The following is a 24,535-nucleotide window of genomic DNA, read 5'->3' as shown; positions in this document are numbered from 1 at the left end:
TATATATTTTTGTTTTAGCTACGATACACTAACACACGTAACCGAAACCAATCGAAATTGCGTCGACTTACCATCTCGGCGCTTGGGACCAACAACACTTTGGTTTCACCGCCGCCTAGGTTTTACCGACTTGCCCCGGCGCAACGCACCGGGTAAATCACTAGTTTTACCTATAAACAAACCGTTTGCCTTTCACATGATGATGCATTCACTATGGACTGATTGAATTGGCGGACCAGCTAAAACAGTTCGCTTTAACTATTTAAATCACTTTTTTGTTTTCCAGAATTGTTCTATTTTTAAAGATGATAAAGGTGGTTCATGGATATTGTATACACATACGTAACTGCGTATTCCAAAAATGAGGAAAACATTATAATGCTGCATGACTGGTTCGATTTACAAAATCGGTCTCAAGCGAACTGAACTGTAACGGCAATTTATGAAAACTATTTATTAGCATGAAAAGAATGCATCATGAGAATTATAGATTTTCTAATGCACACAACTCCTCTCAGTTTGATTTTTTTGAGATCAATTAAGTGATAGTTGTTTTAAGCTGAGTGTTGCAATGCCTCAACAAATGCATCTTTTACCAGCGGGTTTGAAGCTGCTATTCGTTGAGCGGTTATGTCAAACTCATTGCCAGATCTGCCAAAGAAACCAAGACTGGCATATTCAGTAGAGTAAAACGGAGAGGATTTACATGTTCTTAAGTATGCGTGCTCAGTATTCAAACAGGATTCCAATAACCGAACTTGAATTTCAAATTCAGTTTTTGACTTTTCAAATCGGGTTTGCAACCGACTCAAAAATTCAGATTTTGGCTTTGGAACTGGATTCAAGTTTATGATTTTCAAACGGACCCCAATATCCGGATATATACTTTTTATTTGATTTTTTTTCTCTCATAAGTTAGTTTGATTCAATTAAAACCGAATACAGAAATTAATTCTGTTTTAAATTCACTTTCAAAAGGTTCAAATTCAAAAAAACCTCGATTTGAATAAGCCGAAAACCGATTCAATCCCCCCCCCCCCGCCCCCCGCCCCGCCCCATTTTCATAAGATTGAACATTCTCATTATCATATTCTTACGGATCAAAAACGACTCCACCAGCTTCTTTAATAATCACAGCCGCTGCTGCAACGTCCCTAGAGACAAGACCATAGCAAAGTAAGAGGATAATTGGTAGATATCGTAAAACGGGTGTTGACCCGAAATCAGAGTGCCAAATATATTACAAGTAATTTTTTATGTATAATTAGAGGGTCAAATATAATATAAACCTATACTTTCCATAGTTACCCGACATTTTATAGAATGATCTAGCTAGGACCTTTGGAATCAAAATTCAAAAGTACAATTACAGCTACTTTGGTCCATTTAACCAACTGAAGAGGTAGGTCCCAGCAGGGCTCAGTTGGTCCCGCATGACTCACCTTGAACAGGGATGTCTGCGCAAAGACCATCTACTCCCGCAGGACCCACCATGCTCAGAGAAGCCTACGCGCAGTATGCAAGCTGCATACGCAGGGAAAAGCCTCCCAATGGTAAAGTAACCCGCCTGTTCCCGCAGTTGCGGATACAAGCCATCAGGGAAGGCTACCCGCACAGCATAGCTACACGCATAAGGCTTAACACTTACAAATATTCAGTGTCACCTGAAAGAATGAGCAAAGGCGGGAGGGGGAAAACTCCCGCCAAAATGGGCCAGTCCGTATGATGGAGGATCTTTTGCGTGATACCTGACGAGGTAAAGACAAAAGATCTGACCAAGAATGCGACAGCTCACTGACAGCAGCGTGGCAGACAGCACGCCACAGCACTGTGACCAATAGCCGCCGCCTGCCCACCAACTCCTGCCAGACCACGTGCCTAGCCTGCAGTTGGTAGAAGACGAAGAGTGCACGGCACGCCTGCTCTGTGTCAGCCGCTACCTATCCACCACTCACAGGTAGGGCACGTGCATAGGTTACAGTTGGTAGCGTGTTGGGCCGGCTAAACCCCTTGGAAACCCACCTTCGGCTATAAAAGACAGCAAATGGTATTATCATTTCATCATCTACTATCTCGTATAACTTACTTGATAATTGCTCTAATAGTATTCATATACTTTTATATTTAAAGAGCAATATAGACTGATTCTCACGCCGGAGGGTGGTCACAAGGAGGAACCCCCCCCCCCCTTCTCAGTGACGAGCTCACGGTGTCTGTTTTGCAGGTTCCCTGAAGTACAACTTACTCTGCTGGACCTAATCTTCGAGGGAAACATTACTTAGCCCCCAGATTACCCATAATCTGCCCGGGGTCACTTAGTGTTTCTTCATTGGCGCCATCCGTGCATAAAGCTAGAACTACATCTTTCTCCAGTTTTTCAAAACTTCCAAGATGACTAGAGAAATTCCGGTAACCACAACCCCAGCCACTGGGGTAAACACCGGCAACACAATGTTTACAAACACTACCCCAGCCACCCAAGCTGGGGCAAGTGAAGTACATTTTACGAACACTACCCCAGTCACTCATGTAGGGGCAAGTGGAGTAAATATTCCACTGGGATTCACTGATGCCCAGCTGGAAAAACGAACTCGAGCCCCTCGCCAAACACTTGATCAAGTGAAGGCATGGGCCGAGGCACGTCAAAGAGAATTTCAGGCTGAGTTGGACGAACGCTTGCGTTCAGTCCAACAAGCTGAGGAATTCGGTAGTACTCGCCAGCACCTCAACATGAGTAGTGAGTACGAGTACTCAGACGACGAGAGGGAAGACTCCGACACCGACGCGAACCCTCGCCATAGGGCGAAAGGGAAGCGTAAGGAAACGGATCCCCAGCCAAAAAGGAATTTTGGGGAAGCATTCCAACCAGTCACGGAAAAAAGCTCGCGTGACTTCTCCAAGGCCTTTAGACCTACTGCCACAAACGCAGGAAGGTCAAAATTTGCAAGGGACATTGCAGAAGCAATCGCCCCGAGGAGTGCCAAACAAATGTCCAACATTGGCACATACGATGGTCTATCCGACCCAGATGACCATCTGAACAGGTTCATTGCGAGGGCAACCGTCAGTAACTGGACGGAACCCACGTGGTGCTACATGTTCCAGATGACTCTGGTAGGAGCAGCCAGAGCATGGTTCGACCGTTTACCGGTCCACCACATTTATGACTGGGCAGACTTCCAGAACAAGTTCAGTCAACAGTTTAGTCAACAGAGGAAGCACACTGAGGAGCAGTGGACGATCCTCAACTGTGTGAGAGAAGAGGATGAATCCTTACTGGACTTCATCACCCGCTTCAACTCCAAGAAGCTGAGTCTGGGCAACATCAGCGAAGACCTCGTTCGCGCCGCTTTCATTCAGGGCGCTGAGTACCCAGAACTTATCCGCACTCTGACAGGTAAAGACGGCATGCCATCCACATGGGATGCCATAATGACGGCAGCCAAACGCTTTGCCGAAACGGAGAAACAGCTGGGAAGAGATCTCCCCCAGAATACGAACCTCTACACACAGAGGACAAGGGAGAACAATGTGAGAACCGCCCGGCTAAACAAAAAGAGGCGGCAAGGTATTTGGCAGTCAAGGATAAACTTTGACACCCCCTCAAGCTCTCGCCCTCTGGTTGGCGGAAGGGACAACACGCACCCTTCGAACCGGAAAAAACCGTTGGACGCCACTCACCAAGAGCGTCACGGAGATATTTGCCACGGAAAAACTGCCATGGCCAAAAGCCCCAGCGATCCAACAGAAACCCAATGCGGATCAAAGCAAGTCTTGTGACTTCCATGGGACAAAGGGCCATAGCACTGAGGAGTGCACATCCTTGAGGGACATCGTCGAGACATTCGTCAAGGATGGGAGGCTCGCACACCTCGTGGCATCTATCAAGAAGGGAGGAAGGAACGACAACAGGTACAGGGGTAACGGACGAAAGCCCGTCGACATCAGCATCAACATGGTCCATGGTAAGGTCAGAGGAAGAAAGAGACCGATGACCGAACCATGCGCATGGAAGGAAGCAGAAGTGCGCTTCCCGCGAGTGCCGGGAGGCCCAAACAAAGAAGGCCCCATTGTCATTAAAAGCCAGCTGGGGCACTACATCACCTCCCGCACCCTCGTTGACAATGGCGCATCGTCGACAGTGATGTACAGGCAGTTCTTCGACAAGCTAGACGATGAAGACAAGGAACGCCTGGAGACGGTCTACGCTTCAATGGAAGGGTTTGACGGCAGCATGAACACTCCCTTGGGCACCCTATCTTTCCCCGTCACTCTCACCGATGGGAATTATTCACGCACGGAGGATGTGGATTTTGTTGTAATGAAAAAACCACATCATACGTATGACATCCTATTCGGGAGAGACGGGATGGCAAGATTCAACGCCGTGGTATCCTCAGTCCACGGCATGATGGGATGGCCAACAACTGAAGGCGTAGCGATGATCACGGGCATTCCCCAGGTATGCATCGCATCTGTCTCCTCTAAACCCAAACCGAAGATGGCCAAACAAACCATCACTGAACCTGAAAAGTGGGCATTCAATGGGAAATATCCCGATCAGGCCGTTACCATTGGCCCGACAATTGTTGATCCAACACGCACCTTACTCAAGCGCTTACTGCAGCGAAACGCAGACATCTTCGCGTGGACACCAGCCGACATGACTGGTGTACCCCGGAGTAAGGCAGAGCATAAGCTCAAATGCGATCCGGCCGTTACGCCGATCGTACAAAAGCGCAGAGTAATGGGGCCCGAGCAAACCAACGCGTGCAGAACCCAAGTCAAGGAACTCCTTGACGCGGGCATCGTGCGCGTTAGCAAATATCAAACATGGGTTGCAAATCCCGTAATGGTACCGAAGAATAACAAACAATGGCGCATGTGCATAGATTTCAAAGATTTGAATAAAGCATGCCCCAAAGATTGTTATCCGTTGCCAGAAATTGATCTCAAGGTGGATTCGGTGGCACCATTTCGCCTTAAATGCTTCTTGGATGCGTATAAGGGGTACCATCAAATCCACATGGCTGTAGATGACCAGGACAAAACCGCCTTTCGGACGCCCGATGGCACATTTTGTTATAAAATGATGCCATTCGGACTTAAGAACGCGGGGTCCACGTACCAACGACTAATGGACAAAGAGTTTCACGCCCAAATTGGGAGAAACTTGGAAGTCTATATGGATGATTTGGTCATCAAAAGCCCCGAGCCAGAGGCGATGTTGAAAGACATTGACGAAACTTTCAACACGCTCAGAAAGATAAACATGAAGCTCAACCCGAGCAAGTGTTCATTTGGGGTGGAAGAAGGGAAGTTCTTGGGAGTCATTATTACTAAAGATGGCTTCAGAGCGAACCCTGAAAAGGTCGAAGCCATTGTCAAAATGGAATCACCTACCACCATAAAACAGGCTCAAACACTGAATGGACGACTAGTCGCGCTTAACCGCTTTTTGGCAAACCATGCGGATAGGTCGTTCCCTTTTGTGTCAACGCTAAGAAATTGTTTAAAGAAAACGCACTTCCGCTGGACACCAGAAGCGGAAGCAGCTTTTCAGGAGATTCGATCACGCCTGATCGAACTCCCAACACTCACAGCACCACAAGCGGGGGAGGAGTTAATCCTATACCTCTCCGCAACAGATAGAGCAACCGGGGCAGTCCTGCTTGTAGAACGAAAAGGCATCCAGATGCCAATCTATTATGTTAGCCGCGTGCTGGCAGACGCGGAAACCCGGTACTCTACCCTGGAAAAACTAGTCTTGGCACTTATACACGCTTCACGCAGGTTGAGACGATATTTCCAGGGTCACCCAATCACTATTCTCACCAACTTCAAACTCTCAAATGTTCTAGGCAAACCCGAGTTATCGGGACGTCTAGCCAAATGGGCAATTGAATTGGGAGAATATGCGATTCAATACAAGCCGAGACCAGCCATTAAAGGCCAGGTCCTGGCTGATTTTATTGCAGAAGTCCCCGCTTCACGGGAGAAAGAGTGTCAGGAGGAGGTTCAACCCTCCCCAGCACACGAAATCAATGAGGTCTGGCGACTCTACACTGATGGAGCAGCTAGTAACGAGGGTTCAGGCGCAGGGTTAAAATTAACAAATCCAGCAGGCCAGGAATATACTTATGCTATTCGGCTGGATTTTCCAAGTACGAATAACGAAGCTGAATATGAAGCATTCCTGGCCGGATTGAGGATTGCGCGTAAAATGGGTGTAAAAAATTTGGAAGCCCATGTAGATTCCATGCTAGTGGCAAACCAAATAAACGGGACGTACACGGCTGTGAACGACACAATGGCCCTGTACCTTGCCCAGGCCAAAGCCATCATGCGCGATTTTAATGATTGTAAAGTGATACACGTCAAGCGCAGCGAAAACAAATCTGCGGATGCGTTAAGCAAGCTTGCATCACTGGCCTTCACCCACTTGGGAAAGGACATCCGCGTTAAACTCCTCGAAACACCATCAGTCCCGCACAAGGAAATTTGTGTCATCCAAACCGGTACAGAAACATGGATGACCCCAATAATAAAATACCTTGAAGCAGGAACGTTACCAGAGTCAAAGTCACAGGCAAGAAAACTACGCTGTAAAGCACTGAATTATCAGCTGGTCAATGACACCCTTTACAGACGTAACTTTCTTGGCCCATTGTTAAGATGCGTGGACAACCAAGATGCTGACTACCTCCTAAGGGAGGTTCACGAAGGCATCTGTGGAGTACACGCAGGCCCCCGCGCTGTGGTAGCCAAGCTAAACAACGCGGGATACTTCTGGCCGGGGATGCATATGGACGCGTTGGCATACATCAGAAAATGCAGATCTTGCCAGCTTTACGCACCCAACACGCATCGCCCGAAAAATGAACTTGTTCCTGTCACTTCCTCGTGGCCATTTCAGAAGTGGGCCATTGACGTGACAGGCCCATTTCCTACAGCAGCTGGGAATGTTCAGTTCCTAGTGGTAGCCATTGACTACTTCACCAAATGGATAGAAGCGAAACCTTTAGCCCAAACAACCGCAAAGCATATCAAAAAATTCATTTGGGAATTTATTATTTGTCGTTTTGGACTTCCACAGAATTTGGTAAGCGATAATGGCACCAACTTTGCTGACAAGAAGCTACAGCAGTGGCTGAAAGAACTTCAAATCACCCACACCTTTACCTCAGTGGCACACCCGCAAGGTAACGGTGAGGTGGAAAGAGCAAATAAGAGCATCGTCGAAGGCATAAAGAGAAGACTCTTGGAACATAGATCCGGTTGGGTGGACGAGCTTCCACACGTCCTTTGGGCAAACAGAACGCTGAAGAAGACCAGTACGGGAGAAACCCCGTTCAGTCTCACTTATGGCACTGAAGCCATGATCCCAGTCGAAATCGGTTTACCCTCACCAAGGGTCTTAATCCAACCAGAAGACAATGATGCGGAAAGACGGTTAGACCTTATGCTAACCGAAGAGCGCAGAGACTTAGCCGCCGTGCGTGAAGAAAACTACAAACGACAAATGCAAAAATACTACAACACGCGGGTAAAACTCTGCAATTTCAATGAAGGAGACTACATACTGCGTAACAACGAGGCTTCGAACCAACAACGCCCAGGAAAGTTGGCCCCGATTTGGGAAGGGCCATACGTTATCAAAGAAGTTCTGGGAAAGGGCGCATACCGGCTCGAAAGGCTCGATGGCACTCCCATCCCTAGAACATGGAATGGAGCTCAATTACGCAAATGTTATATGTAGATCAATTCCAACTTGTAAAGAAAAGGCCTAGAGCCACTTCTAATGGAAATGATTCTCCTTTCATGATGTATTGATAGCTTGTAACCTATGAACTTCCCTTACGGGAAGAAGTAGTTGCGTGTGGAAGGCGGCAATACCCGCATAAACACAACGCCAAAATGTTAGAAAGTTCTAAGGAAAACCTACACGCAGGTCAGATGTAGGTAAAGTTTAGCCATCCTTGTAAGTGCAAGTGACGGTCTTACCCGCACAATCACAAACAAGGAAGCCAAACTTAACTTACCATCTACCACGTTAAAAGGTTAACTTATGAACACTTAAAAAAGGATAAGAAAAACCTACACGCGGTCAGATGAAGGCAAAAGTTCAGCCATCCTACCAAGTGCAAGTGACGGTTATACCCGCACAATCACGAAGGAGGAAGCAAAACTCTAACCCATCATCAACCACGTTCACAGGTTAACTTATTCTAAACACTTGGAAAATTGCTAATTTAAACTAAGTATGCAAGTCATAAGTTTATAAAGCAAAGAATCCAATGAAAGGAATAACAATCGTATATTTCAATGATATATTACAACAGTGGCCGGGTAACTACCCGCCTAAAAGAAATCTATACAAAGCTAAGTCTATCCTAGCAGTGGGAAGGGATCTTCAGGATCAGGCTTCAGGACCACCTCCGCTTGGACCAGCACCGTCAGAGCGCGGCTGTCCAAGGAAAGTCTTAAGGATGTTTAGCCCATCATCAGCAGCAGCAGCTTCATTCACCTTCTCCACCACCGGATGCAGGAAGGCAGCGTACTGGTTCACTGCTTGGTCATAAGCAGCTGCAGTGTTAACATTGAATAAAGGGAAGTTGGAGGGCGGAAAGCCTCTCTCAGCAAACCCTAGACCAAGCAGGAAGCCAGTCTTCTCCCCATCCTCATGAGAAGCGTTGAGGGCTGCGCTCATTGCATCGTCGTAAGAGGTCTCTGAAAGGACCCGACGCACAACCTACAAAAGAAAATTACAAGTTAGAACATTTTCTAATTACAAGTAGAAAGAGAAGAAAAAAAAGAGGATACCTGAGGCAACGCTTCTCGAAGCAGCCATTGGAGGGTAGCTTGACTTTCTTTGTAAGCACGTTCGGCTCCGCTTTTATCAAGGTTGGCAAGTTGAACTTCCTTGGCGGCAGCTTCTTCGACGCTTTTGAGTTTCCTTTCAGTGCGGTCAAGCACCCCCCTCTGGTCAAGGATCTCCTGCAGCTTCTTGGCATCTTCCATTGCCAAGGCGTCATGAGCATGCTGAAGAGCCTTTAATTTACATTTAAGCTGCTCATTCTCTTCGCGAAGTGGCTCAGCAACAGCTTCAGCCTTGGCAGCCCTCTCAGTTGAGTTTCGCGCAGTCTCCTTGGCCAGCCGAAGCTGTTCATTCACAGCTTGGGCAGCCTTGGAGCGGGCCTCGAGTCGCGCCTGGACTTCAACCTCGAGGGCCTTGAATGCCTTCTCCTTCTCGGCTGCGGCAGCGGCCAACTGCCGGTTCTCCTCCCGAAGAGCCCGCGCTTCAGATACATCTTTGGCGCGCGCTGCTTTTAACTTGTCGTTTTCACGACAAAGCAGCTCGACGCGGGGCTGCGTCCGGGCCTGGAGAACCCGAAGCTCATTGGTTAGCCTACCCTCTTGGTAGCTAGCCATGGCTTCCCCCAACGCACCATGAGGAGCAGCGTGGCGAGCCCAGTCCACGCACTCCACAGGGGTGCGAAGGGTTGTTCCTCGGCGTATGTTCCATCTTGGAACATACACTTCATTGGAATCCGACACTGCAAAAGAAACAAAGGCAGTTAGGAAAAGATGATAAAAATATATAAGGGAAAAAGAACCCTACGTACCTGTAGGGTCAATAACAGGCCGATAGCCGCCAGACCCATCACCTGAACCTAAAGGAAATCCATCCAACAGGTCAGGCAGACGGGAAGGTGGCATAGATCGGCGGGAAGCCCGGCGCATACCTGATGGTTCGGCCGTCGGTGCCGGGGGCGCAGGCATAGTGGCAGCCGCTGTGGTTGCCATTGTTGGCGCCGCCTCCTCAGCAGCAGTAACCGCCGGCTCCGTGAGAGATGCTGTAAAAATTGCACTCACAGCCGGTGGAGACATCTTCTCAGCCGGAACAGCCTCAGGAAGGCTGGAACCAGCGGAAGCAGGCGCAGGCGCCTGGGTCGACGCCTCGGGAAGGCTGACCGAGCCTACCGTCATTGGCGGGGGAATACTCGCTCCAAATCCACCCTGGAATGCGTTAACATCCACACCTGCACAAACAAAAGTGTTAGAAAAATTTATTTGAAATAAATTTAGACAAGAATCATGATGGTACTTACGGGGTCTCTTGAGCTTGAACGTACGGACGAGCGGGGGCGAACCCGAGGGAACCGGCCTCTTGACACCGGTAACCGTCGTCGTCGTTTCCTCCCCGGAGGTAACAGCTATAGCCTCCGGAGCGGTGGTCTCCTCACCACCGGGTTTCCCCGCCACTTCTGCACTATCTGATTCTGAGTCAGATAGGACTACCGGGTCGGCCGTAGAGGCGACCTTCTCCTTGCCTTTCCCGACGGCAGCCTTCTTCTTCCGCACCAACGGAGGACCTTCTGCGGATTCCTCAGAAGAAGACATGTTAACTCCAGCAGCAGGCACAGCATTGAGGGGTTCAGGATAGAAGATAGGCTTACCTGGCCGTCGGTGGCTCAAGATCTCTTGGCCCGGCGGGTAAACCTCCACGAACCGACCCGCGGTCTGCTCTAAGATGGGCAACTCGTTCTCGTCCAGAGCACGAGTACCCATCCGCGCAGGACCATCTTCCTCCCGCGGATTCAGGAGCGACTGAAGATCGTTACCCTCTGAAATCAACAAGAAAGTTAGAAAAAATCGAAGTCAGCAAAAAGAAACAAGACATACCATAAGGGACAGAGTTCGAACCATATTCGAGGACGATCGGAACCTTATCCGCATTCGCCGCCTTCCACACCCGGCTCATCCCCAGCATCACCATCGCCGACTCCGGAAAACGGAAAACCGGGGACTGGACCCGGGATATCTTCGCGAACCATTCCGCCTCCTCATAGTTGATGGCGGGAAGGTTCGGAAGCGTCTGGCCATTCTTGAACTTCATGGCAATGGGGATGGCTCGAGCGGATATGAAGAAGAACTCTCTTCTCCATGAGCGAAGACTCCGCTCGGTGGTACAAATCTTTAAACCCTTGATACGGGTTGTAAGAGTGTACCACCCTTGGATGCACCTCCAAGTATAGAAGGTCATCAGGCGGTCAACGAGGGGCTCAAGGCCCAGTATCCGGCACACCCACTCAAAGTGCCGGACCTTGGCAATGGCCATGGGGTGCACCTCTGTCAGGTGCACACCGTGCCTCTCTAGGACACGGTACACAAACTTTGTCAACGGAAACCTAAGGTTCCCGTGGACAAAGAATGCAGCATAAACCCCGATCTTGCCACTAGGGGCATCGTACACAGTATGGTGGGGCTCAGGAAACTCAGGCTCGAGAGACTCGAGCATGAACTTCCTGACGATATACTGGTACAGCTCGACAGGAAGAGAACACTGGCATTCGCCAGCAGTCTTCTGATCATCAGCATCGTGAGAAGACATGGTGGAAGAAAGAAGAGATTTCAGAGTAATGCTTTACCGAAAAAGAGAAATTCGCCGGAAATTACTGGAGAAGAAGAGATGAAAGTGGAAAGTGTGAATTGCAAATAACCCTCTCCCCCTTTATATAGTAATCGCAATTAATGCGATGAATTTAATACGGAAGAGAGAGAAATCAAAGGTGCAATGAAACTATGACGCGTGGCAAAGGCAAGCTGGCAACAGCTGTCAAAAGGACGTGTGCCAGAGATTTCGCGGCTACGCGCCCGAAATCCCGTGCCCACGCGCCTGAAAAAGCAACTGGAATGACCACATAATGTCATGTCGCCATAACTTCTGGCACGTCCTGACACAGTCAGAAGAAACCGTCGCACGACGTTTGAGGTATTGGGTTGTTATCCATCCACCAACTCTTCAAATTTCAAAATTTAAAAATTTGAAGACTAAGGTTCAAAAAAGTAAGCGGGAAAATACCCCTTACCTTGGCAAACAAGTAACCATAAGCCGGGTGTGGGTACAGTGTAAAGGCAAAACCCTTCACATACCTAACACCCGCAGGGAATTGAAGCCAAAATATTTGGCAACCAAGTAACCATAAGACGGGTGCGGGTACAGTGTAAAGGCAAAACCCTTCACATACCTAGCACCCGCAGGGAATGGACGCCAGGAATACCTTGGAAGTAAAGTAACCGTAAGACGGATGCAGGTACAGTGTAAAGGCAAAACCCTTCACATACCTAGCACCCGCTGAGAATTGAAACCAGGAAGGATCTTCTGGGCAATGCTTGTGAAAACGGAAATAATATCCCCGCATAGCGGGAACATCGAGTACTACGTTGTTTGAGGCTCCAAGATGGAATTGGTGGTTTAAACATAATTGATCACTATGTTCAAAAACTACCAGAACCACAGGGAGAATCCGCACAACTAAGACCCAATGCTCCTGACTTGCGAGGAGGTTACAGACCTACCCGCATCATACCCAAAGACCAAGCAGGAAACTCGGGAATTTCTGCAAGTGACAAGGACTTCCGCGGGAAGAACCCCCATGGAAAACCTTACAAAAACCCCTTTTCAAAACCCTTTGCTTAAGTCCAAAAGTTCACCTCACTTTATTAGACATTCGTGAGAAGAACATTGGACTGGGGGGACTTGAAGAGGTAGGTCCCAGCAGGGCTCAGTTGGTCCCGCATGACTCACCTTGAACAGGGATGTCTGCGCAAAGACCATCTACTCCCGCAGGACCCACCATGCTCAGAGAAGCCTACGCGCAGTATGCAAGCTGCATACGCAGGGAAAAGCCTCCCAATGGTAAAGTAACCCGCCTGTTCCCGCAGTTGCGGATACAAGCCATCAGGGAAGGCTACCCGCACAGCATAGCTACACGCATAAGGCTTAACACTTACAAATATTCAGTGTCACCTGAAAGAATGAGCAAAGGCGGGAGGGGGAAAACTCCCGCCAAAATGGGCCAGTCCGTATGATGGAGGATCTTTTGCGTGATACCTGACGAGGTAAAGACAAAAGATCTGACCAAGAATGCGACAGCTCACTGACAGCAGCGTGGCAGACAGCACGCCACAGCACTGTGACCAATAGCCGCCGCCTGCCCACCAACTCCTGCCAGACCACGTGCCTAGCCTGCAGTTGGTAGAAGACGAAGAGTGCACGGCACGCCTGCTCTGTGTCAGCCGCTACCTATCCACCACTCACAGGTAGGGCACGTGCATAGGTTACAGTTGGTAGCGTGTTGGGCCGGCTAAACCCCTTGGAAACCCACCTTCGGCTATAAAAGACAGCAAATGGTATTATCATTTCATCATCTACTATCTCGTATAACTTACTTGATAATTGCTCTAATAGTATTCATATACTTTTATATTTAAAGAGCAATATAGACTGATTCTCACGCCGGAGGGTGGTCACAAGGAGGAACCCCCCCCCCCCCTTCTCAGTGACGAGCTCACGGTGTCTGTTTTGCAGGTTCCCTGAAGTACAACTTACTCTGCTGGACCTAATCTTCGAGGGAAACATTACTTAGCCCCCAGATTACCCATAATCTGCCCGGGGTCACTTAGTGTTTCTTCACCAACACTATAAAATTTATATTAAACAGAAACAGAAAAGAAAATTTCATACCAGGGACCACCAAATCCGACCAGATAAAACAGATCAATCCGTCCACATGCGACTCCACAAAGACCCAATGCACAAGAGCCGCCCATCCTGATCGATCTTACCTGATTATACATGTAACAAACATGAGACCAGAAGCCATTTGTAACTGATTTAAAAAGTCAAAACAAAAGGGAAATGTCCTAATTTTACCTTGTAAAGTAGGCTATTGATTCCGTTCGTGGTGGCATCCAATGCCGCCTTATCGCGCTTGGGTACATCCTGCGCTTTCGCGTTTATCAATGTTAATATATCGTTATAGTAATGGTTATAATCATAGTTATTAGCGCAATCAAGGCGCAAACGTGGGCCTTGGAAAAAAAAAGCGCACTTAACTAAAAAAGTTTCAAAAAATATTTTGTAATGGAAATATATGACTTTTTTCAAATTCCAAAATATTTCAAGCTATAATCCTCTATAATACAGTACCAAAATCATCTAAAATGCCAAATTAACCAACATACATCATCAAAGCATACAGTTTATTCAAAAATGTATGATCAATTTTCAATTAAAAGTGATGACAGTTTATTCAACAACAATCGAAATTAAATTAAAGTTTAAAAACATGTTGCATGATGCCAATTAGTAAATAAAACACACTATTAAACTTTCAATTATGAAAAGGATGCATCTTCAAATAATTAAAATTAAAAAAAAATGTGAGAATGGATCATTGCTGATAGAACTAACTTTACTAAGTTTACTGTTACTAACCTCTTCACTCTTCTGTTAAGGTTCTGTTAATGGTGTTCTTGCTTTGTAATATGCATAACTAATTGTCGATTATATGCTCTGTTAATCGTGTTCTTAATTATAACTCATTTAATTTTAGGTAAGTTGTTTAAATGGGTTAAGTGATAAGTCAAAGAAAATCAAGCCGAAAAAATAAAGGGCCGACTTTTCTCCTAAATTAGCGCATGTAATTAAGTAAGACGGTAAACCACCGCTTCGCTCAAAAAAAAACTCCTAGGTTATAATATACTGTAGAGGGTTCATATTTGACCCATTTATTCTGAATGGATAGATTTTCTTTTGCTAATCGTGAGAACCAGTCACCAAAAAACTAATGGCCCCGCCGATATCTAGATAACGAATGGGCAGAGCCAGCCTGCCCACTAGTTAAGTTAGGTAAAGCTAAGGCTTAGCACCTCGTTTAGAAATTTTGTACTTCTACATATAGACGTAGATGTTAATAAAAATACAATTCACCATTAATCAAAAAACAATGCAGTTGTCCAGTGGTTAAGGTGCTTTCTTCGCACTCTAAATTTGGACATTTCATACGAGGTTTCGATCCTTACATTAGGCTTATCTTTTATCTTTTATCTTTTATCTTTTTTCATTTCTCTACATGTATCTCTCTTGCCCATCGCCCAGCATAAATAATCCATTTGGCATTTGTTTCTGATTTTCATTAAGTTATTTGTATGCATATCTTAAATTTAACTTGCATATAAATCAGTCATTTTTCATAATAAAAACCCTACATTCTATAATCTTATAGATGGAACCCAACAATCACTCACTCATACATAAAAAGAATGGTAGCTATTATACATAAAAAGAAATGTTTTCACTAATGCAATACCACATTTGTTTTATAAAAAGCTTACTATTTCTCTCTCAAACCGAAAATGAGTTTAGATATTTTTAGCAATTAAACTTATAAGAGGACCCCTAAAATAATTGGGCTGCCCATACTAATGGGACCACGTAAATCGCGACTTGAACTAGGCAGGTGGCTTCTGATGGTTAAAAGGCAAACCATTAAATCTGAGACCTCAACTAGAAGGAAGCACAAGCTTAACAGATCAGTAAAGCATAGTTAAGTCACCTACAGTTTCGTTTTAATATTTATTTACAAGATCCTAAATTATTCTACTTAGAAAATACTATTATTGTAACAAACTAATAATGTAGAATTTTTAATCATAGATAATGTAAAAACTATTTATAAAAAATAAAAATAGACAAAAATGTGTTTACAGCAGCTAAAATGAAATTATGGGCCACCAAACCTTAGAAAAACTAATTCTAAATGGTTGTTTAGTAAGGAATTAAATTAAAACGAGAACAGGACTTCATTCATAGTCAACCATGATGATTATTGGTTGCATGGATACTACACTGCTACAAATTGTACCCCCTCATTGATAACAGGCAAGTCACTTAAAAAGGAAATCAGTTCAAAAATAACTTCGGGCGTTAAAGATAGTAAGCTGGAAGAGTTATTGCAATTTTATGAGGACATTTTTCACATTCCGAAGGCATTACCACCAGAAAGGGAATGCGATTATAAAATTTCCTTACAAAATGAAGCACTACCAGTCAAAAACATTTTCGGTACCCTGAAGCACAAAAGGATGTAACAGAACACGTGAACCAAAAGTTATTAGACACAATCGTATGGAACAGAAGCAACATGTTTGCTTCTCGTGTCGTTTTAGTAAAGAAAAAAGATGGACTCGGCGGCGTCTATTCATCAAGTACAGAAAGCTTAACAATGTAATTATTAAAGACAGGTTTCCAATTCCATTGACCGAGTTACTGGAATAGCTGTGAGAAACAGCAATGTTTTCAAACTTGGATTTGAAAACAAGATATCACCAAATTAGAATGCATTCGGCTGATATTTATAAGACTGATTTAAATCTCGCAGGGTCACTACAAGTTCTTGGTAATGCCACTTAATGGAAACTTCTACTATTAGTCATCAATTGTTGTGTAACATCTGTTTGCAAAAGAAGTCAAAATGTACTTTAGGCCATGTTATAACCAAGGGAAATTTTGGTACAAACTCAACAAAAACCGAAGTTGTGTAACATCTGTTTGCAAAAGAAGTCAAAATGTACTTTAGGGCATGTTATAGCCAAGGGAAATTTTGGTACAAACTCAACAAAAACCGAAGTTGTCTGGGATTGGCAGGGTACTAACCACATATTCATCTGATCTTTTGGGGTCACAACAAAGCCTTTAACTAACCTTCTTTCAGCCACCGTGTTTGTATAAAGTGACACTATTGCAGGTCACTTCATTATTAGGACAGGTCTTAAAGAGTCTAAAACATGTACTTGACAGAAAGGAAACTACATCATTGCAACATACATGGATGTTAAATTTATTAGAATATAATTACAAGATAGTCTATGAAAAGGGGAGTGAGTGATAACAATGGAGCTGATGTTTTATCAATAGTTGACTTGAAGGAGCAACTGTTTTTACCATGATACCATCATCTTTACTTTTGGATTACATCAAATATCTTTTGGTAGTTGTTTTACTAATTCAAAGATTGATTAAGCAGGTCCAAGATGAAAAGAGGAGCACAAGATTTACCTGGGATGGAGACATGGAGTACTAATAAAAAGAAGCAAATGATGATCGACACAGACATGATCTTATTTCTTGATGTCTGGGTTGTTCGTCATTTTCTATAACGATTGTTCCTTGAACTCTTGATAAAGCATCAACAACATTGTTATCACTCCCCTTTTCATAGGCTATCACACAATCATATCCTAATAACTTAAATGATCACAGGTGCTGCAGTGACGTACTTACCTTTTGGTCAAATAAGTGCTTTAGACTCTTCTGGTCAGTCCTGATAATGAAGTGACCCATAATAAGATAATAGTGACACTAATAACAGGTAAACAAGACCGCCCAAAAGTTCTTTCTCATAAGCGGATTAGGTTAGTTGTTGTGGGACGTTAGTCTTGCATCAAGACAGCACCTTTCCACATCTTGTATGGATATCCACCACCCACACAAGCTCCTTACATTGCTTATTTCCTCATGATACAAAGGCGGCTCATGTTAATACTCGTATGAGCAGTAGGGACGAAGCCATCAAATTATTTAGAAAGTCGTTACGTCGAGAGCAAATCACTGTAGGCACTTGTAGAACTCGCTAGGCTCTGGTCGGGCGGTGGGGGGTACCGACAAGCAATGATAGGGATTAATTAGATTGGATATTTTACATATACAGAGTTTTTAAAATTCTATATATAAATTTTCATATACTTCAATTAGCTGTAGTTTAATCAGTAACAAACAGAATACCAACTACTTTGGCCCATTCCTAATCCTACTTTTCATGATTTAGACTTCATGTGCCCCTAACAAATGGACCTTGCATTTGCTAATGACATACATACGAATCAAATACTGGGATGCTAAAAGCAAGTTAAAAGTCACCTCCGTGGTAAGGAGACACGCCCCCAATTCAGATTGAGAAGATACTGCAATATACGGTAATGGTAATAATTAATAAAGCAGGCAAGCAACCATTAGAATACCTGAACATCAACATACTATCAACCAAATGCATGCGAATTAGGATAAAAAATTACCTTTAATAGGATCTCCATTAAGAAAAGCACCATTTCCATCCGTGGCGGTGAAAAGCTGCAAATCATCTCACAAATTCGTTACTTATCTTAAAAAATTATGTTTTTAATTTTATTTATTTGCATCACTGCCGTTTAATAAGTATCACCTCATTCATGATTGGATTGTAAACAACTCCAACTACTGGGACCTTTTTAATGGTAAGACCTATAGATACGCACACAAAGGGGAATCTGCAAATGGTATGTTAGTCGGATTTTTGACTAAATTTAGAACCGAAATGTGGTGATTTAAAGTAAAAAGTACCCATGCACAAAGTTGATTGTTCCATCGACCGGATCAACAATCCAAGTAGGTTCATCTGTTAGCTCACTTACACCATCAGCAGCGGTGGTTTCTTCTCCAACAAACTACGATTAACAACAGGTTGAAGAAGCAGTTAAGATAAACTCAAACACTCACTGCCAAGTAAAAGTAATGAATTGTTGAATTTAACCTTGTGGCGTGGGAAATGTTGCTTTAGATGATTGAATATGATATCTTCACAAGCTTTGTCTGTTTCTGTGACCAAATCCACCTGCACAGTAATTCAATGGGATTGAAGATAAATGAGTATAAGTATACTTGCTCTTAAGGCTACCCTTTATTTAACACAGTAACAAAGTCCACACTGTAATTTATAAAGACTACATCTATGCACAGGAATCACAGAATGTAAATGATACCGATCCTTTATTCTCCACATGCTTAGTCTGATAAAATGCATTCCGAATAACCTAAAAAAAATAAGCACAAATTGAAATCAATCAAACCCTACATATATTATATTATATTATATTATATTTACACCTGATTGATTCAATTGTAAGCTAACCAACCTCTCCGGCTTTCTTAGCTGCGTCAATGGCCACCGTCAGAAACTCACTCAGCGAATCTACAAATAATAATAATAATAATAATAATAATAATAATAATAATTAGATAACTATTAACTAATTATTATCACAGCTTATAAACATGTTCGCACCCTTTTCCGCCATCTATGAGAGAAAGATGAGATTGATGATGTAGTCAAAGTAAGAGTCGGTTAAGTCAACAATAATGGTGCCAAATTGCGGTTTACTTTCATTTAGCTTGTCAAGTCATCTATTTTCTTTTATATCTGATAAATCTGCAATTTGCCTCCCTGGGTTATATCGTCGCTAGATGGGTTAACCCTTGAAAAAGATTTTGCGAACTTTGGGCCCCTATGTTTCTCTGACGGGTTCTTCTGACTCCTACCATCAGTTGACCCGTCGTTGACTATTAATGTAGAAGGGTAATTTCGTCAATGAACTATTTATCCCCCCTGATTCAATAAAACCCCCGAATTAGGGCTATTTTCTCCATACACCCAAATATCCGCCAACCGTTCGAATATTGAACCCCTACTTTTTCCGATCACCGTTAAAATCGTACTTCACATGCACACATCGCAATGCCGACCTCGTATTCTATTAGGCCGGACAGTGAGTATCGTGACCCGTACAACCTATATGGTAAGGTGTTAGTGTTTGCTCAAACTTTTTGTTTATTTTCTTGTATGTTGTTAACGGGTTGAATAAACGGTTGTTATAGGTAAAAATTATTCGCATGCGTTCACCATAAAACTTTTCCATGGAGGGTATTTCGCTACCGAGGGGCAGCGAAGATACGAAGGGGGGAAGATCACTTACGTCGATGAAGTTCAAGTTTCTAGATTTTGTAAAAGTTTGTTGGTTGGAATACTCTGTAAGTTACAATATGGTTGTGGTACAGCTTTGTAAGGCCCCGTTCCTGGTAGCCCTACTTTCGTGTTGGATTTACTCATAAACGCAGTTCTAAATATCAGAGTTAATTAAAACATTCGCGGAATATAAAAGCTTTCATAAAACATTTCATGACAAAACACCTCTTGTCTTAAAACAACATCTTGTCTTTCAAAATAAACAAAACATTAAACTTAAACGTCTTGAGTCTTCCGATGCCAGCCCCTTATTCAATGCCACGTGTCTCCTCAAGCGAGATGCCTCATCCTACTCACCTGCGTGCATACTAAAAGTCAGCTACGCTGAGTGAGTTCTAGTTAATCACATAATCATACAATACCTTCTTACATTTTATACTTAACCTCTTAACTTTCTTACATACACACGTAAGTGCATATACTTTCCTTCTTACCTTCACACTTCCTTTACATACATAATCATACGTTTTAAAGAGCCTTTCGCCCTATAACCTTACAGATATTATAAGGGTCTGGTCCCTAACATCACAGATATTATAAGGGTCTGGTCCCCAACATCACAGATATTATTGGGGTCTGGTCCCTAACATCACAGATATTATTAGGGTCTGGTCCCTTTGTTTCGTGTAACTGTATCGTACCTGTTCATACATACTTTCCTTGACAATACGTACAATCTACGAAGAGCTTTCACGTACCATCATCATAACATACATACATTATGCATACATCATATATTCATACATACATCATATCTTTCATCATACTTATCAATCATATCTTAACTACCACCTGACGGTTCATGCAATATCCGAAGATCGTTCACGCACCGTCAAACAATCATATACATAAATCATACAGGGCATACACTTACCACTGAAGATAAGTGTATTAACTATCACATCGAGTATGCACACAGCCCCGAAAACATAACAAAGAAGTGGGGCTAGAAACTCACCTCAATGCGGTTGCTTTCACCGTTTACGGTTATTCCCTTCTTGAGCTGTGCACGACTAACTGTATAATAATTATATGTTTCAGTAAACTATCACTATACATATCGCCTTTCTAGTTTAATCATTACCCTCAACGAACGGGGGTCCGGGGGCAGCGCCCCTGGCAGCGGGGTTCTAGGGGCGGAAGCCCCTAGCGGGGTCCAAGGGGCAGAGCCCCTGGCTGGGGTTAAGCTGCCAGGTCAGCTTGGAAAAATTTTATTTTCCTTAACTGTCTTATCACATTTTCCATTAGCATTTTGAATCATTGAATAATATGCTACTTAAAAGTTCAAGGGTTTATTTGTAATTAAATCATTCTTTTCTAAGTCCAGGGACTGTTCTGTCATTCTTTCAAAGTTCTAATTCGTCACTCAGTTCTTAACGAATGGGAATTCATAACGAATTAGCCATTATAGCGAATCTGCCTTTGTAACGAATCAGGCATCTTAACGAACTGGTCCTTATAGCGAATTGGACGTTAACGAACTGGTCCTTATAGCGAATTGGACCTTAACGAACTGGTCCTTATAGCGAATTGGACCTTAACGAACTGATCTGGTCAACGAATGAACCCTATAAAAAGGGGGTTCATTCGTCCCTCCCTTAGCGAATGGCCTAGTTCGCCCTTATTTCCCTAACGAATGACATGCTAGTTCGCTAATCTTTCCTTAGCGAATCGGCTGGCGAATCACACCTACTTCTCTAATTACCCTTAGCGAATTAGGGTTAGGTCAGGGAATGTCAGAACATTCCCTGACATCGCTAACCTCGTACCAACCTTTTCCGGCGCCGCCTTTCCGGCGCCGTCATTGCCGGAAAGCCGCCGGAAAAACGCGATTTCGCCGGAAAAAACGGGTTTTAGCTCGTTTTTCACCGTTTTTCGTCCCGTTCAATCCAGATCTGAGCTGGGGTGACTCCTAAGCTCATCATAGGTTCGGTTTATACCCGAATCCACCCGGATCTCGTGACTTAAACGGTTTAACGGTGTCGGCTCGTCGTTTCATGATTATATCTAACGGATTTAAGCTCAAACAATAAAATACTATCATTACCTCGGGTCGGTTCTCGGTTTCCTTCTTGATATTGGTTTAGAGAGAGAGAGAACTAGAGAGAGAATCTTAAGTGTGTGTTTTGGGTGGTGTATGGAATGTGTGAGAATGAATTAAATAAGGGATTAATGGTTTATATAATTATGGATCATGGGCTTAGGCCCATGGTCCTTTCCTCTTTCTTTCATAATCCAAGTCCATAATCCATATCCATTTAACCCAACACTAGCCCAACTCGTGTTCTATTTCTCTAACCGATAACGACCCACTATAAAATAGACGATATTTATTCTATTAATAAAACAGAAATTAGGATGTTACAAGCTTGTTGTTTTCATTATAAACATCCGTGTGTCAGTTTGGATTTGGGTTTAAAGCCATTGATTTAAGATTATCATTTTCAAGATGTTTGTGATATGGTTAGAGGTAGTGATGGTATAGGTAGTCACCGTGAGGATTGTGACTGTGAAGAAGATGCAAGCCACTGCAAGGGGCCCATTACACCGCAAGAAACAAAAGCATGGGATGAAATCCAAACATAAGCAAGAAAATTGACGGTTATAATGGTTGATGAAGTGACTTACCAGGTATGAATATTTGCCTGACTATGATATTACAACAAATCTTTTGTTAATATGCAAATATGTTCATAGGTTAAAAGTCTGAAAAGCCAATGTGTGGTGAATGTGGAGGATAGAACTTGCACATGCAAGAGATGGGACTTGACAGGTATGCCATGCAAACATGTTGTGGCAGCCCTATATGACATGATAGAAAACAACATGCTTGTCGGTCCATTGGAGAAGTGGGTTGATGAAGCTTACTGGTTAGACACTTGGAAAAAGGTGTATAATCACCAAATCAGGCCCATACCAGGACCTGATATGTGGGCACCCTCAAAATGCCCAACAATAATAACTCCACCTAAACATCATACTCAGATTGGCAGATCGAAGAAAAGCAGGAAGAAGGCACTAGGTGAGATAAAGAAATTGGCAGCTAGCAAGAAGAGGAAGATGAAGATTGAAGAGGTTCAGGAAGTGTTTTCTGCAGGAGGAAGACTTACCAGGTTGGGGCATGAAAAAAGTTGTGGAAGATGTGGAGGTTACGGACACAACATCAGAACTTGCAGGGAAACAAGTCAACCATAATGATGTCAACAAGGTGTGTTTGAGTAAGATTGATGGTGTGTGTTTGAGACAATCTAAGACTTTTGTTTGAACTTGCTGGTACCATGTGTGTGTTATCATGGTTTGTGTTAGAAACAATTTAAGACTTGTAGAATGTGTGTTTGATTTGGGATAGGATGGTTTGTATGCTATTTTGACAGTATTTGTTTAATGTTTTTAAAACTAGTAGCATGTAGGCAAATCATGCAAACATTACAATAGATTTAATCATGTCAAATTAAAGTACAATTCAAATGCAAACAATACTAGAAACCAACTATAATGTTACTTCCAATGACAATCATCATTTGTGACACCCGGTAAATTCCCAATCCCTTAAACCAAGTAATCAACCTAAATATTAGGTAATTATGTTATGTGCGCCCTGCGCGAGCGCGCCATGTTAGTCAGCGCGTGCATTTGTTATGTGCGCCCTGCGCGAGCGCGCCATGTTAGTAACCTGCGTGGGCATATGTTATATGCGCCATGCGCGAGTGTATTGGTTTTATGTTTCTATAACTTAATGTTGTCTAATGGGCTGACCGTCTCGCATGATGCTAAGGCGGGTGCATCCCAAATCGTCTATGCGCGTGCGGAAGGGGAACTAACCTCCCCGCATGGCGGGAACATTGAGAGCTAGTTTGTCTGAAGCTCCAAGATGGAATTGACTTCAACATAACTGATCACTATGTTGAAATACCAAGACCACCTGGAGAATCTACAAATGAAACTCAATGTCCCTAACTGCGAGAAGGTTACGCACCTACCCGCAGCAAAGAAATGTCCTTCACGCAGAAAGCTATGCGCACAAAGTGATACGCACAGAACACTTAGTCTATTCTCCAGACGTAAGGAGATTACTCCCGCCCAAAAGGAAACAGTAGCGTGTTTCAGAGATTTTCCACTTTTTACTGTACACTGACAAAAGTACCTGAAAAAGCACACTGTAACATGAAAAGTCAACTGTCAGCCACCCTATTCTCACCAACCCCAGACCTGCATTGTAACGCCCTGAAATTCGATTGGTAAACTAGGATCGTGAAATCATCGGAAACTATAGACTTTGGGATTCTGGACGATAAGTTCGGAACCCATATCATTGGAAAAATCTGCTTTTATCATTTAAAATGTTTATTTTATAAAACGACATTTACGCCTGAAAAATATTAATTTTTATGCTTTCGAAAAATTAAATATTCTTATTTAAAAAGATTTCAAATAATTATTCGGAAAATGGTTTTATAAAAGTTTTGCTGAAAAAGTTTTAGTTTGTTTAAAAACTTATGAACTCGACTAGTCTTGACCCGTCGGTAGCCTAAACCCGAACCCGAGTCACCCGAGTATTTAAGCGGAAAATCAAGTATTCTTACACCATCTCTTTCATTTCCACCAACACTTCCCACCCAAACACTCTCATTCTAGAGAGAGAAACTAGAGAGAGAAAGTCTTCAAACTTCAAATCCGAGTCCACAAATCTGTTTGTTGTTGTTCTTGGTAAGATCTTCTTGAAAATCATCCATTTTCATAACCATTTTCGGCCTCAAATCGAGCAAAAACACCCATTTTCGTTTCTTGAGTTTTCGGGTCAAAAACCGTCTTGTTTTGGTGTCAAAATGCAGGCTTTTGTGTTTAAAATC

General features: G+C 43.6%; 2 protein-coding genes across 2 annotated transcripts; one reads left to right on the top strand and one right to left on the bottom strand.

The window, feature by feature from the left end:
* Positions 1 to 437: 437 nt before the first annotated feature.
* LOC143597246 (inositol-phosphate phosphatase-like) lies at positions 438 to 19,035 on the bottom strand. The gene is made up of 12 exons (XM_077075803.1): positions 18,948 to 19,035; positions 18,799 to 18,854; positions 18,646 to 18,696; positions 18,417 to 18,497; positions 18,227 to 18,330; positions 18,069 to 18,153; positions 17,923 to 17,977; positions 17,768 to 17,811; positions 13,721 to 13,789; positions 13,532 to 13,632; positions 1,098 to 1,154; positions 438 to 651 (listed from the first exon to the last, which is right to left on the bottom strand). Exons 1-12 carry the CDS (start codon positions 18,958 to 18,960, stop codon positions 555 to 557), a joined length of 813 nt encoding a protein of 270 aa, XP_076931918.1. The 5' UTR covers positions 18,961 to 19,035; the 3' UTR covers positions 438 to 554.
* A 3,257-nt stretch (positions 19,036 to 22,292) lies between these two features.
* Positions 22,293 to 22,880, top strand: LOC143597245 (uncharacterized). The gene is made up of 2 exons (XM_077075802.1): positions 22,293 to 22,316; positions 22,383 to 22,880. The coding sequence occupies exons 1-2, from the start codon at positions 22,293 to 22,295 to the stop codon at positions 22,878 to 22,880; spliced, it is 522 nt and encodes a 173-aa protein (XP_076931917.1).
* The last annotated feature ends 1,655 nt before the right edge of the window (positions 22,881 to 24,535 follow it).

This window comes from Bidens hawaiensis, unplaced genomic scaffold, assembly GCF_021521415.1.
Source record: "Bidens hawaiensis isolate Kalapana, Puna unplaced genomic scaffold, B.hawaiensis_p1.1 tig00047992_1, whole genome shotgun sequence".
Classification (NCBI taxonomy): domain Eukaryota; kingdom Viridiplantae; phylum Streptophyta; class Magnoliopsida; order Asterales; family Asteraceae; genus Bidens; species Bidens hawaiensis.
Note: the sequence above shows the minus strand (reverse complement) of the source record. Positions and strands in the feature narration are given on the sequence as shown.